This window comes from Perca flavescens, chromosome 19, assembly GCF_004354835.1.
Source record: "Perca flavescens isolate YP-PL-M2 chromosome 19, PFLA_1.0, whole genome shotgun sequence".
NCBI lineage: Eukaryota > Metazoa > Chordata > Actinopteri > Perciformes > Percidae > Perca > Perca flavescens.
The window spans coordinates 2,531,529-2,547,310 of NC_041349.1; the positions used below are offsets into that span (position 1 = coordinate 2,531,529).

Below are 15,782 nucleotides of genomic sequence, written 5' to 3' on the forward strand. Positions count from 1 at the left end.
GACTTTTAGCGTGTATAGAGCCAGCATTTCTCCACCAGACTCCATGTAAATAATCAGGACTTTTAGCGTGTATAGAACCAGCATATCTCCACCAGACTCCATGTAAATAATCAGGACTTTTAGTCTGTTTAGGTAGAAACACAGAAGCACAGCTGGAACATTTATCACTCATTAACCAGCTGCTGTTCTGTCTCAAGTGATGGAGGCGGGGCTTACAGTCTGCAGGCGGCCAATGGCTGCAGCTTTTCACGGTGTAGACGATCCCGCTCGCCGTCTTCCTGGTTTCTGATAACTATGTATACTATGACTTTTTTCTATATACCATTCTATCTCCAGGGCTCCCTTGTAAAAGAGATTTGACTATCTCAATGGGACATCACCTGGTAAAATAAAGGATAAATAAAAAAAAAATAAATAAATAAATGACTTTTTTCAAAAATTTCGACATACTCTACTATGACTTTTTTGACAAACTATACTATATACTTTCGACTATGACTTTAAAAAGAAAACATGCTATGACATGACATACTATACTATCACTTTTTCTAACATACAATATGAGTTTTTTTAAACATACTATACTATGACATATACTATTCGACATACTATGACTTTTTTTTTTATTTCATCATACTATACTATGACTTTTTTCTACATAATACAATGTCTTTTTGAAAAAATTCAACATTCTATACTATGACATTTATTTTCAAAATTTTTGACTACTATGACTTTTTTATACATACTATTCTATAACATTTTTTTTCAAAATCTTCGACAATTTAGGAGAGGACCGTGATTGGCCGGCTGTCAGAGGCCCAGGATGTGGTTGATGTGACCCTGAAGACAAATGAAAACATCTGTTTAATAAACTATGAAACACATTTTCTTACCATGAATACTTGAAATGATAAAGTTATAAAATATGAACCACCTTGGTGTTTAAACTATTGTTTGGAGACGAGGCGGCCTACAGAGAGGTCATCATCATCATCAATCATCTCTGTAGGCAATTTCATTATTGCTGTCAATAAGTCCTATCACAGTAGTATCGTCTGCAAATTTTACGATACCATAAGTGGGATGTTTAGCAATACAATCATAGGTATACAGACTGTATAACAGAGGACCGAGACAGCAGCCTTGTGGTGCTCCAGTGTTTAGCACTATAGAGGCTGAGTATGTAGTGCCAACTCTAACTGTCTGGGGACGGCCTGTTAGAAAGTCCTGTATCCAACTGCAAATAAATTTGCAGAGGCCCAGGTCTAACAGCTTAGATATTAAAATGGAAGGTCTAGTAGTATTAAAGGCACTGCTATAATCAACAAATAGCATCCTGACATACTTCTCCCTGCCCTCTAGATGTTGGAGTGCAGTATGTAACGCCAGGGATACAGCGTCATCCACAGCTCTGTTTGATCTATATGCAAATTGTAATGATCAGTTAAGGCAGGTATGCTGTTGTTGATATGTGTCTTCACAAGCTGTTCAAAACACTTCATAGTCACAGAAGTCAACGCTACAGGTCTAAAATCATTCATACAGATGGCAGTCGTTTTTTTAGGCACAGGATTTATAATGGATTTTTTAAAACAATTTGGAACCACACAAAGAGAGTGACAAGTTAAAAATGTCAGTGAAAACCGAGGCAAGTTGACTATAACATGTCTTTAAAACTCGTGGAGTAATGCCATCAGGCCCAGCAGCCTTCCCTATTGTCATAGATTTAAAAACATTACGTGTATCAATGACTGAGACCTGATGTTTTGAGAACATTTATTGTGCAAAACTGTAATTATACAACATAATGGTGCAGATAGATAAAATTCAAGTACACTAGTTGTAGAAAGAAAAAGCTTAAAGTATCTACACTGACTTAGTTTAAGTCCTTGGTTCTTAAATGCCCCCCACGATGCAGAGAACAGGAAAAACTGGTGTCTCTGTGACAATGTACTGAAAATACTTTAAATAAAAACAAAGTTTCTTACCTGCCGCCTAATGTAACGAATTTGAGCACACGTGTACACACTTTTACGAACACGAGCACACACACAAACACGAGCACACACACAAACACACACACGCACACGAGCACACACAAACACACAGAAGCACACACACACGAGCACACACACACGAGCACACACACACGGCCGTATGTTCAACGTACGACGTCTGTAAACACTGGCTGCCAATATTCCAATCATCCGTTATATAGTGAGTTATCTATATATTATATATTAAATATATATAGGCCTATATATATTTCATATATAGTGAGTTGTCAGGCTGGAGCCTTTCACCGGCCTGACAACTCTAATATTTAATATATATAGGCCCTATATATATTACATATATATTACATACATATATAGGCCTATATATATTTAATATATAGTGAGTTGTCAGCCTTTCACCGGCCTGACAACTAACTATATATTAAATATATATAGGCCTTTTTATATTTATTGATATATTGCATATCGTCTCTATCGCCCATCCCTAGTGCCTGTCTGTGTGTCTGTCTGTCTGTCTGTCTGTGTGTTCAGTATGATAACTGTCTGTCTCTCTCAGGTCTTCTCACCATGTTATTTCTACAGTAACATCACGCCGCCTCCACAGGTTTGATGGACAGCCTCACACACACACACACACACACACACACACACACACACACACACAGACACACACACACACACACACAGACACAAACACACACACACACACACACATACAGACATAAACACATATACGCATACATACACACAAATGGAGCGCTGCAGCGGGAGAGAAAACATGATTTAAACTGGACCAGAGACAGTCCAAGCTGTGGCTCGGGGCCCTGTAGAGGTCTTCATCATTTACGTTCCATGTCATTTAGACTTGTGTCATATCCACTGCTCCCCTGTTCATCTAGCTAGGGATCATTAAAGGTTTCTTTGGAAGTTAGACAGCGTGCAGCGGGAGCTTTCTCATAAATGTGTTAAGGGTTTGAAAAAGTTGAAATACTGTATATTCCAAGAAAACTCTTTCCTCGTTTGCTGATCTGATGACTGCCTCCAAGGCATTTCCTTGTGATAGTACCATCATGAAAATTCCTTCCCTCGTTAACTGTGAAATACTTCAGTTTTATTGTATGCAGTACTTATCATTATAACATTTAGATAAAAAAGAAGTGATTGCAGTGTGTTTGAATCAAGGCCGTCTCACACCATGAATGTCCTTGTGCTTGCATATTTGCCTCCCGTGTGCTTGTGGCCGATGCTGGAGACCTTCCTACTGGTGCTGGTCCTCAGTGATCCTCCTTTCAGACTCACGCTACTGGACAAGCTCTCTGGAACCGTCTTCCATCGAGGTTTCCCCACTGCCTCCGGCTCCTCTTGCTCCATGTTGTAGGAAGGCTCCGGGGTGAAGGGCTGCTTGTTTGGGCGGAACCACTTCATGGAGCTGTAGAAAAGCTCTGCACAGCTGGAAATCGCTGACATCAACCCCACGGCAAAGTAGAAGCAGAGGAAGACTGTTTTCTCTGCAGGGCGGGAGGTGAAGCAGTCCACTGTGTAGGGGCAAGGAAAACGGCTACAGGGATACTGGGACTCCACCTTGAAGCCGTAGAGCAGCCACTGGCCCACTAGAAAGCCAATTTCTGCCAAAATGCGGAAGGCCACATTGATAAGGTAAAGCCTCCTTAAATGGATCTCATCTCTGAAGTCCTGGCTGTTAAATTTGCTGGAATTGGAGTGGCTGGTCCTCTTCTTGTGATGATGCATGACATACATAAGGAAAACCAGAGAAGGTGTAGCGATGAGGACGATGTGAAACACCCAGAATCTGTACTGGGAGATGGGGAAGGCCATGTCGTAGCACACCTGTTTGCAGCCCGGCTGGAGGGTGTTGCAGACAAACTCCTCTTGCTCATCATCAAACAGGTCACTGGCTACAGTTCCTAGGATCAGTATCCGAAAGACAAGCATGAGTAAGAGCCAGAAACGACCAAGCATTGGCGAGTGGGCCTGAAGGCTATTAAAGATTCCACTTAGGAAGCCCCATTCACCCATGATTGCAGCGCTGTGTTGGGTTCGGCTTCTTGAAAGTCTGGAGATATATCCACCTGTCTGTCTCTGGTTAAGAAAAGAAAGTAAAATGTATCTCAAATACATGACTCATTGTGAGACCAATCTCAGGTCAAAGGTTGGTCCAGGGTTTATGCACCTAACAGTGGTGATATGGTTCGTGTTCCAGTTACCTGAAACCAAAAATAAAATGTGATTATACCACCTGCAATATAATAGCAACATAAGCACATCACTCAACCAAATAAACAACAACACTGGCCTATATTGAACCCCCTTATCTCTCTTCCTTAGGTTTCATCTAACACATGATCTTAAAGAGAAAACAGTTGAACCCCACAATGGCCATTCATGTTGGTTACTCTAAACAGTTATGAATACAGCCTGGATCAGCTCCAAGCTGCTAATTGTGGAAGTACAGTGGCTGGCGGAGCCACTTGCAGGTCTGAAACGTTCCTCAGATACAGCATTTAAGAACAAGCCATTGGCAGAAAGATGACACAATGAGCCCATTTTAATTTCCCTAATGCAGAGACGTGCCAAACCTACCCTCTTTGATAATCCTTAAAAAACACTGTCTCTGTTAGATTAGATTACATTAGATTCAACTTTATTGTCATTGTGCAGAGTACAAAGAAAATGAAATGCAGTTTGCGTCTAACCAGATAAGTGCAATGTGATAGAAAGTATAGACAGGTTTTGCACAGACCAGACAAATAAATATATTGCAGTGTTTATAAGAGCAAAATAAATATGGCTATGTAATATGAACAACGTATGAACAACATGTACAGATATGTGTAATGTAGCAGCAATGACATTATAGTAGTAGTAAGAATAATATAGATATATGCAGTGTATTAACAAAATACTGTATATAATAAGAAAAATAGAATAAATATAGATGTTCCGTCTGAACCATATAGACAGATATGTACAGTGTTTACAGCTGTGTGCAGTTAGGTAACACTATTACATTCATTCATGTTACTAATAATAGTCTGAACTATTGTTTCCTGTTGGCTTCAGAGTGAGCACAACAGAGAGGAAATAATTCATTCTCACTGCCATGTTTTGGTGTTCTCCCTCTCTCTCCCTCTGTCTCTCTCCCCCTCTCTCTCCACCTCTCCCTCTCTCTCTTTCTCTCTCTCTCTCTTTCTCTCTCTGTCTCTCTCCCCCTCTCTCTCCACCTCTCTCTCTTTCTCTCTTTGTCTCTCTCCCTCCCTCTAGCTGTCTCTCTCTCTCTGTCTCTCCTCTCTCTCCCCCTCTCTCTCTCTCTCTGTCTCTCCTCTCTCTCCCCCTCTCTCCTCTCTCTCCCCCTCTCCCTCTCCCTCTCTCTCTCTGTTTCTCTCTCTTCCTCTCTCTGTCACTCTCTCTCTCTCTCATGTATTTTATGAGAAGTTTGAGTAGGGGAAGGCTAATAACTTATTACAAAATAATGTTCCAATCAATAATAGATGCACAGTGTATTGTACTGTACCTGTGCTGTGAATAGCATTGTGAATTAGTTATTATTTTATGTATAGAGGGATGGGGCTAACCTTTTCCTGTCTGAGTAGTCCCTGATCCTAACTCTTGTCACTGCCTGTGCTGTGTGTGTTTGTGCTGTTTGTTTCGATCTGGATGTCAACTCTCTACTGGTGTATGATCGCCAAACTCTGCTGGATCTTCGATTTTCTTCTGCAGTCTGAGTCCCAACATGGCCGCTGTGTGACAGCTGTGGTGATTAAAATGGAGGCCGATCTGTTTCATCAAGAGGCGTTTGAGACGACTGAGACTGTGTAGGCGTCTAACATGTGACACAGGAATGCTGGTTTCTCCTGTTCAGACAGGTTGGTCCTGTTAGCTGTTTCTCTGTTACTAATCATAGTCTCAACTGTTGTTTCCTGTTGGCTTCAGACTGAGATCAACAGAGAGGAAAGAATTACTTCTCACTGCCATGTTTCTCAAAGGCTGACAAACAAGGGTTCATGTTTAAATCGGATTAAATCAGGCTCTTCAACGTTTTTAAGCCACAGAGCCCTTAACTAAAAGAGAGACGGGGCAGGAACCTCCTAGTACATATATTTTATCAAATGAAGTTGCATATTAACCCTTGTGTCATCCTTGTGTCCAATTTGACCTGTTTTCAAAGTTTTTATATCAGAAATATGAGTTTCTTACAACCAAATTGCCCCAAAGTAACATGGATGCATGCATGTACGTTGTAGGAACCCAGACAGCATATACATCCATGCATCCATGTTGGTTGCAGGTAAAATTAATGATTACATCCATTGAATTTTGGTTTTATTAAATTTCATGGCATTTTACATGTTTTTTAAAAAATGTTTTCGAAACAGCATCCTGACCAAACTGTGATATAAACCAGTCTGTGATTCACTCAACATTGTCTGATCTTAACTATTTTATTAGTCAAAATAATTCATAATTTCAGCTTTTTTCACAATCCAAAATTTGGTATAATGTCATTTAAATGAGGTTTATTTACTATGAGTATAAAAAGTCTTAAAAAAAAGTTACAAAAACCCCCGCATTTTTTCATTTTGACCCAGAATGAAAAGTTCATGGATTACGGTGAAGACAACACAAGGGTTAAACTGGGCCTACAGTAATGTGTAGGTCGGCCTAAAGCCTTTATAATACCTTGTTTAATGCATATAATTCTAAGCCTTTTAAATAATAACTGTAATCATGTTTTAATGGTAAACATACACATAGCACAGTGAATAACTATGGGCCACTTAGTCTAACTTTAATACTGTTTTTCTTCACTAATAGGCTGATTCATATTTGTTAATATTATGTTGAAATCATGTTAACACATTTTAATAAAAATAATAAAACTAACAATACTTTGGTGGCCCGCGGTTGAAGATCTCTGGATTACATCAAGTTTTAAATTTAAATCAAGTCATTAAAACTCTTTTTAAACATCAGTTTTGCAGTTTTGCACTGTAAAAAATAAACATCAAAGAGGAAATATTACAAGTAGCTAAAATATAAAAAGTGATTTTCTATTTTACATTTCAGAGAGAAATATTTTACTTTTACTCCACTACATTCATCTGTTATAGCTTCAGTTACTAGTTACTTTAGTTACTCCACTACATTCATCTGTTACAGCTTCAGTTACTAGTTACTTTAGTTACTCCACTACATTCATCTGTTACAGCTTTAGTTACTAGTTACTTTAGTTACTATCTGTTAATTTAGTTACTTTAGTTACACTTTCATCTGATTCCTTACACAATTTACAAAACACACACACACACATACACACACACATGTAGTTCATCAAATGATTTATGATAATCCCAGGCAGTTTTCCTCATGCAGTGTTATTTCGCCTATTCTGAATTTGTGTATTTTGTCGAGGACAAAGTCAGCCTCAACAAAACCTTTTATTTGAACATTTTGGTGCATTGAACACCCTGCTGTCCTACCTGAAGAAATCAAACTGTCCCAGCCTATCACAGCTCAGCTACACCCAGGCTACACCCTCTTTGCCCATATTAGGACAACACAGGCCCCGCCTCCCCAACATGGAGTCTCCTAACTTTGTCTCCTAAGGTCCGTTTCAGGAAGGAGGTTTAACAAACTCTGAGTCTAACCCTGATGTCTGAGTTGATTTACCCTGAGATGGAAACTCTGAGTTTTTGGTTCCAGAACAGCTGATTTGAGTTGGTTCAATCAACTCGGAGTAGGTTCACTCAGGGTTACCCGCTTGCACTACCACTATAAAAAGGCAGCATGAATGGAACCATGATTCTACGATTCACCATGGTAACAACCACAAACAAACTGGTCGGCGGAAATACTCATGCGCACATACAGCGAGTTTGAACATGCATTTCGTTAAAAAAAGCAAGACAGCGGCTGCTGCTGAAAGAGAGAGAGAATTGGTGCTAAAATTGTATTACACCTATAATTTCATTTAGGTGCAATCCTGTGGGCGAAAAAGTAAGCTATACTAATCCCATTATGAGGCTGCAGCACCATGATCATTAACAGAACTATAATGCATAATCATTTATTTCTTTTTATTCATGCAAATAAACTGCATTAGAATGCGCCTGATACAGACTGAATGAATGAATGAGGAAATGAGAGAGGGAGGAGACTGAGAGAAACTCGAGGTTTCTTGAAGAAAACCTGCTCCCGACCAGGTTAGGTTCACAGGCTCAGTTACCATAGTAACTGACTCTGAGGTTAAGTTACCATAGTAACTGACTCTGAGGTGAAGTTACCGCTCTTTCTGAAACGGAAAACCCAGAGTTTCCCTCATCTCAGGGTTAACCAACTCAGAGTTTTCACTAAACCTGCTTTCTGGAACGGGCCTCTGGTAAAGACTACAAACAGCTGTGGGCGTGTAGTTTAGTGCTGTCAGAGAGTAACCAGCTGATCAAGTTTTCAGTCAGAGAGTAAAAAGTATTCAAGCTGTCGGAGCAGAAAGACACTCCCTCATTTCTCAGAAATGAAGGGATTCAAATCTAACTTGTTTCCTGTTGATTAAATCTGACTTCACTGAACATATAAAGACTCATTTTGGCCAAAAGGCACAAATCACAGAATAATTAGTAAATTAATTAGTGAATCTTCAGATCTACAAACAGTAAACACCAGTTTTCATGTATATTATGAATCCCCCCAAAAAGAGTAAACAGCTGATCAAGTTTCAGTCAGAGAGTAATAAGTATTCAGGCTGTCGGAGCAGAAAGACACTTCACTGACCATATAAAGGCTCACTTTGGAGAAAAAGTCACAAATCACAGAATAATTAGGAAATTAATTAGTGAATATTCAGATCTACAAACAGTAAACACCAGTGTTGATGTATATTATGAATCCCCCAAATATAAGGAGCGACAGCAGAGTTTCTTCATCAAAGGTGTGTAATGTTACCTGTCAGGCTGCTCACCTGTTAAAGTCCAGATGAGGTCAGAGAGACATTGTCCTCCTCCTCCTCCTCTTCCTCCTCCTCCTCCTCCGTCTGCAGACACTGACAGACTCTGCTGCTGTCTGTCTTCATCACTTCTTCACACCTTTAAATCCAAATCTAGAAATGTCAGTATGACGTCAGAGCAGAGGGCGAGTCTGAGCTGTAGTTCAGCCAATCAGAAGCAGCTGCAGCGTTACAGAAGCTGTCAGTCAGCACTCTGATGGCAGCTGGAGACACTGACACAACTCCAAAGAGTCCAACCTGCAGGAACACTGAACATCTCTCTTGCACAGCTGGCAGAAGCTCCTCCTCTTTGGGGAGCCATGATTGTTTGTATCGGCCTGTCTCGATGGCCAGGTTGGGCTCACTGAGTCTGTAGTTGGTCAACGTAGTTCTTAGTTTGGTATCAGTAGCTGGGGTCAGGTAGTCTGCCACATGGAACTCTCTCTTTAGGGACAGGTAGCTCTGGACTCTCTCTTTAGGGACAGGTAGCACTGTCTTCTCTCTTTAGGGACAGGTAGCTCTGGACTCTCTCTTTAGGGACAGGTAGCACTGTCTTCTCTCTTTAGGGACAGGTAGCTCTGGACTCTCTCTTTAGGGACAGGTAGCACTGTCCTCTCTCTTTAGGGACAGGTAGCACTGCATTTTGCTTTGTGCTTTTGTTTGTGTGTTCCAGTGTGTGATGTAGTTTAGTTTCTGTTGTGTTATAATTTGGGTAACTCTGATTGGTTGGTTCCAGGACTGGTCCTGAGGCAGAACAGGGTCAGGAAGTGACCTGAGCATCAGGACCAGCTGAGTGATGGGACTCTTCTCTTTGCTCAGCTCTTGGTATTGCAGGGCTTTCTGCTGGTAGGAGTGGGGGTCACTGTTTCTTAGATATTTGATTGCATGTTTTTGAATTTTGATGAATAATGGGAATTGGCCTAGTTTAGCTAAGTACAGTTTTACCACTATAATAAAAACAGATCTAAAAATGATATGCTTTCTTATTTGCTCCTTCAATAGCGGTTATTTTTTTAATTAATACAGTATTTTGTTTCAGTTTCTCTTCTTCCAGGTGTGACTGAAGTACCCCTGCTGAGCTGCATCACAGCTGCACTGTGTGCATGGACCAGTGTTCTACAACCACACCTGTTGTTCCAGTCAGTACATAACTCCCAACTCAATATCCTATTGGTTCCTCCTGTACTCACCTGTGTGCAGAGGGCAGGCAGCAGTGGCACAAACCAAGAACCTTGGCAAGTCTCATAATAATGTAATTGTAAAAAATAATAATAATGTAATTGCAAAGTCGTCACATACACGTATCATTTATTTATTTACAAAATCTGAACGTACTATCAGTCAGAATGCTCTCAAATTGAAAGAATGTGCTCTTGAATAAAGATAGGAATATAAAATCCATACTCCTACAGGACACACACAGGTAACACACACACACACACACACACACCTCCTACAGGACACACACAGGTAACACACGTTAGACATACACACACACCCACACACACACACACACACACACACACACACACACACACACACACCTCCTACAGGACACACACAGGTAACACACGTTAGACATAGACGAGAAAAAAAAGAATTCTGCAAAAGTTGGGGTCCCGTTCCTGCTGCAGCATGTCTGGTTGGGTATTATTTGGTAGTATTTGGTAGCATGTAAACATTGTAGGAACACCTGTTAACAAGTCTCACCTGGTCTTAACGATGTCGACCTGCATCGATGCTGCCGTGGTAACCAGACCGCTGATAATACTGGCACAGAAGTGGCACAGAATATTGTCCCCGAAATACCCTGAAAACACACAAAGAACACATTACAGCTCTCGTTTTAACAGTCTGTGTCCACACACCAGACTCCATGTAAATAATCAGGACTTTTAGCGTGTATAGAGCCAGCATATCTCCACCAGACTCCATGTAAATAATCAGGACTTTTACTGTGTATAGAGCCAGCATATCTCCACCAGACTCCATGTAAATAATCAGGACTTTTAGCGTGTATAGAGCCAACATATCTCCACCAGACTCCATGTAAATAATCAGGACTTTTAGCGTGTATAGAGCCAGCATATCTCCACCAGACTCCATGTAAATAATCAGGACTTTTAGCGTATATAGAGCCAACATATCTCCACCAGACTCCATGTAAATAATCAGGACTTTTAGCGTGTATAGAGCCAGCATATCTCCACATGTAAATGGGTGAATTAAGGGTTTATTTCAACCAAACCAGAGTGGTGATTGTTGGAACAGTGGAAAGAACCAAGATGGCTTTGATAGTTTTATTTAGTTTCTTTCCACTATATATACACATCTATATTTTTTAATTTCTCCTTATACTTCTACGTAATTTTAGTTATTAAAATGCTGTATATTATTTAATACTCAAGTTAAGTCCCAGTACCTGGAGTTAAGTCCAGTACTTGAGTAAATGTCCTCACATCCAGTCCACCACTAACTGATTAATGAACTGAATGTGGATCTGTTGTTTCCCTCCTGACCTCCAGGCGGCGGCCTTCTTTCATTTTAAACTTTTAATCTGAAAAACCCGGACTGGGAGGAAGCGGAAGTCTCGTTGTTTGACTGGGATGTGTGGCTGGCGGCGGGATAGCTGTGCTGTTTGTTATTAGTGAGTTTGAAGAAGACAGAGCTCCAGGTAAACCCGCACACACTCAGCTAAACACTTTAAGAACTGCTCTTTTACACGGCACTCAGAGACAAGAGAAGACAGAGCTGCGCATGCGTTAGCTTCCCATTCGGCTGCTTAAAGCTAACGGAGCTGAGCAGAAGCTAGCTAGCTCTTTCATATGGCTCTTTGTAGTTTAGCTTATTTAAAGCTAATGGACTTGCTCTTACTACTTGTTGTCTGGAGTTTACACCTCCAGGGTTGAAAGCACTTAACTGGAAGTCTCTTTGGATAAAAGCGTCAGCTAAATGACATGTGATGTAATGTAATGTAGCAGGCTAGCTAGTAGTTCATATTCATGTGTTGTTGCATCAACGACGCTGAAGTTAGCTTCCCATTCGACCCCCGTTTGTTTTGGAGGGAAACGTTCCTTTGTTTGTTGTTCTCTCTCTCTCTCTCTCTCTAACAAAGAGAAAAAGATAGAAAGTATTAGTATGTGTGTGTCTGTAGAAAGTATTAGTATGTGTGTGTGTCTGTAGAAAGTATTAGTATGTGTGTGTGTCTGTAGAAAGTATTAGTATGTGTGTGTGTGTCTGTAGAAAGTATTAGTATGTGTGTGTCTGTAGAAAGTATTAGTATGTGTGTGTGTCTGTAGAAAGTATTAGTATGTGTGTGTCTGTAGAAAGTATTAGTATGTGTGTGTCTGTAGAAAGTATTAGTGTGTGTGTGTCTGTAGAAAGTATTAGTGTGTGTGTGTCTGTAGAAAGTATTAGTATGTGTGTGTCTGTAGAAAGTATTAGTATGTGTGTGTCTGTAGAAAGTATTAGTGTGTGTGTGTCTGTAGAAAGTATTAGTGTGTGTGTGTCTGTAGAAAGTATTAGTATGTGTGTGTGTGTCTGTAGAAAGTATTAGTATGTGTGTGTGTGTCTGTAGAAAGTATTAGTATGTGTGTGTGTCTGTAGAAAGTATTAGTATGTGTGTGTCTGTAGAAAGTATTAGTATGTATGTGTGTGTCTGTAGTAGGTGTGTGTCTGTAGAAAGTATTAGTATGTGTGTGTCTGTAGAAAGTATTAGTATGTGTGTGTCTGTAGAAAGTATTAGTATGTGTGTGTGTGTCTGTAGAAAGTATTAGTATGTGTGTGTCTGTAGTATGTGTGTGTCTGTAGAAAGTATTAGTATGTGTGTGTCTGTAGAAAGTATTAGTATGTGTGTGTCTGTAGAAAGTATTAGTATGTGTGTGTCTGTAGAAAGTATTAGTGTGTGTGTGTCTGTAGAAAGTATTAGTGTGTGTGTGTCTGTAGAAAGTATTAGTATGTGTGTGTGTGTCTGTAGAAAGTATTAGTATGTGTGTGTGTGTCTGTAGAAAGTATTAGTATGTGTGTGTGTCTGTAGAAAGTATTAGTATGTGTGTGTCTGTAGAAAGTATTAGTATGTATGTGTGTGTCTGTAGTAGGTGTGTGTCTGTAGAAAGTATTAGTATGTGTGTGTCTGTAGAAAGTATTAGTATGTGTGTGTCTGTAGAAAGTATTAGTATGTGTGTGTGTGTCTGTAGAAAGTATTAGTATGTGTGTGTCTGTAGTATGTGTGTGTCTGTAGAAAGTATTAGTATGTGTGTGTCTGTAGAAAGTATTAGTATGTGTGTGTCTGTAGAAAGTATTAGTATGTGTGTGTCTGTAGAAAGTATTAGTATGTGTGTGTCTGTAGAAAGTATTAGTATGTGTGTGTCTGTAGAAAGTATTAGTATGTGTGTGTCTGTAGAAAGTATTAGTATGTGTGTGTCTGTAGAAAGTATTAGTATGTGTGTGTCTGTCAGCTGCTCCCATTGTTGACCTTGTTCTAAAATGGGAGAAAGCCAAGCCGTTCTAAATGCTGATTGTGTTACCTTCAACATGCTGCCTATTCCAGTGTTAGGGGCGTAATATGTCATCCATACACACATCCACGGTCTATGTTCACGGTCATACACGGTTGGTCTGAATGAAATACACCCAGAATTTTAACCATGACCTTACTTCCTGCTTACTACTGGAAAATAAAATAAGTCAATAAATAGAATTCAGACTGTGGACTGAATATTTACACTGGATTTAAAGCCATGTAAAAGGGTTTGTTCATAGACTGTATGTTAGCATTTGTACAGTCTATGTCCTCACACACACACACACACACACACACACACACACACACTTCTCTTCGTAGCCTAAATGGCAGAGTATACATACCTATGAAAATACAAAGATATTTAACAACATTGCTTATTTGTGACAATCACATAGTGACAGTAATCATAATTAGCCAGGAACCATGTTTCACTTAGCCTACTTCTCAAACATACAAGAATCATTTGTGTTGTAGCTTTTGTGTATTTGTGTTGAACCGTCTCGGCCACCGTAGCAGTGTGAGGAGAAACAGCTCAAGTTGTGTTTGTTAACTACAAAGTAGTATCATGTGTTTCTGCAGTAACAAGATGATATATGGCAGAGTTAGTCCCAAAGAAAACTAAAACTGCACCGCCGATATGGAAAGACTTCAGATTTGAAGCTGAGTGAGTGTTAAACCAAAGAGGTTCCAGTAGGAGGCTCACTGCAGGTTAAAAAAGTCCTGGCTTAGAGGCACATTACCGCCACCATGTGGACTGGAGTCCTCACACTCTCATTATGGACATTTATCACCAGTCTCACTCGGCTGAGACAAGTGGGACACCTAGTGGTGAAATTCAGTATACCGGTTTGGTCCATTCTTTGGCTTAAAGGTGCCCTGACACACACAAGCGTTTTTATTTTCATTTAAAAAAAATATGTTCGGTCCATATGTGTTTGTGTTATGTTGTGAATGTGTAAATGAACTGCTACCTCCTCTGTCAGCTGATATTGATAGCCAGACTCTCATTGGCTAGCTGTTAGCCAATGAGAGGTAATCTTACTGTAAGCTGACTCTCTAGAATAGACAAATGCATTTTAAAGCTATGATCTGAATAATTTGCCTGCTCAGAAACGAGTTCCAGACATTCCCATTTGTTGGGGGAACTAACCTGCACACGCATGAAAGTTCTCATCCCTTAAACCAGATATTTAAGTCTGTAAACTGTGTGAAAGTGTGTTGAAAGTGCAGGCTAGTAAGTGCTCTATTTTTGTTCCACTTCCTGTGTTTGGGTCGCATTGCGTTCCGACCTGAACCGGGACCCCCGTTTTCAAGCAGACCAGAGTTCTGGGGTTTGATCTGCACTGAGTTCAGATGAGCTTTCACACCGTCCCAAACCAACCGGACTATTTCTAGCGGAGGTATTTTGAGGACAGTAAAGTTGTTAGTGTAAGTTAGCACATCTAAACAACGTAGTCTGAGTGAGACAGGAAGAGAGCTGTCTCCGAGATGATGTCATCTTTGGCCTTCTGTAGAAGTGGTGAACTTACAGCTCGCAGCACTTTAATCAGATATAGTGGGTAGCTTTGGTTTGATATCTAGTGTCGGCAGAATCACTTTTCCGAGTGAATTTAAGCTGGGCTTTTATCGTGAAGGGTAGACCCCAAAAAGCCAGCGTTATGGTAGTGTTTGTTTTTACCTTTAGATTTATTCCCAGTTGAATATAATGCTGTTTTCTCCAAACTACTCTGAGTTCATGTTGTAGCTAGGAAGGAGATGGACCAGTTTTCCAGCTGCTGCTTTGAGTTGTCAGCCTGTTGTTTTAGTTGTGTGTGGATGGGAGGAAAACGAGAGGAGACAGCAGCTCCTGAATATCTCTGGGGGCTTTGATTTGTCCTGAACAGAATCCAGAGTGAGTCCAGCAGCCCCAGTGGAGATCTGCTGGATCTCAGGACCAGAGAGGAATGGAGGAGGACAACCAGAACCAGGAGCAGCGGAGCACCGAGGTCCCCAGAAGACCAGCAGCAGACTGGGACTCTGATAGCAGCCATGTTCAGGTCAGTGTTCAGGACACAACAACCACTCTAAAGTAACAGAGGGCTATAACACCAAACCTAGATAGTGGATTAGACCAGGATTTCCCAGGTATCCTGGATGTATTCAGCCTTGACTTGGTTTCATGAAAGCAGAGGCAGATAAGTTACCATTAGGACTGGGACGGTAACCACAACACCGCCATCACTGCATATTTTTTATTTAT

General features: G+C 40.4%; 2 protein-coding genes across 2 annotated transcripts in view; one reads left to right on the forward strand and one right to left on the reverse strand.

The window, feature by feature from the left end:
- Window positions 1-3,209: 3,209 nt before the first annotated feature.
- LOC114546109 (gap junction delta-3 protein-like) lies at window positions 3,210-4,058 on the reverse strand. Its single transcript, XM_028564773.1, has one exon. It carries the CDS (start codon window positions 4,056-4,058, stop codon window positions 3,210-3,212), a length of 849 nt encoding a protein of 282 aa, XP_028420574.1.
- Window positions 4,059-15,497: 11,439 nt separating this feature from the next.
- The window catches only part of LOC114574093 (zinc finger protein 239-like), a 51,710-nt gene continuing 51,425 nt past the window's right edge, over window positions 15,498-15,782 (forward strand). Inside the window, exon 1 of the mRNA XM_028606410.1 lies at window positions 15,498-15,579. The gene's annotated coding sequence lies outside the window, so the exon portion shown is untranslated. The remainder of the gene's footprint in view (window positions 15,580-15,782) is intronic.

What these genes read in the sequence shown, in the direction of transcription:
- LOC114546109 (XM_028564773.1), bottom strand. Translation starts at nt 4,058, where the DNA reads ATGGGTGAATGGGGCTTCCTAAGTGGAATCTTTAATAGCCTTCAGGCC.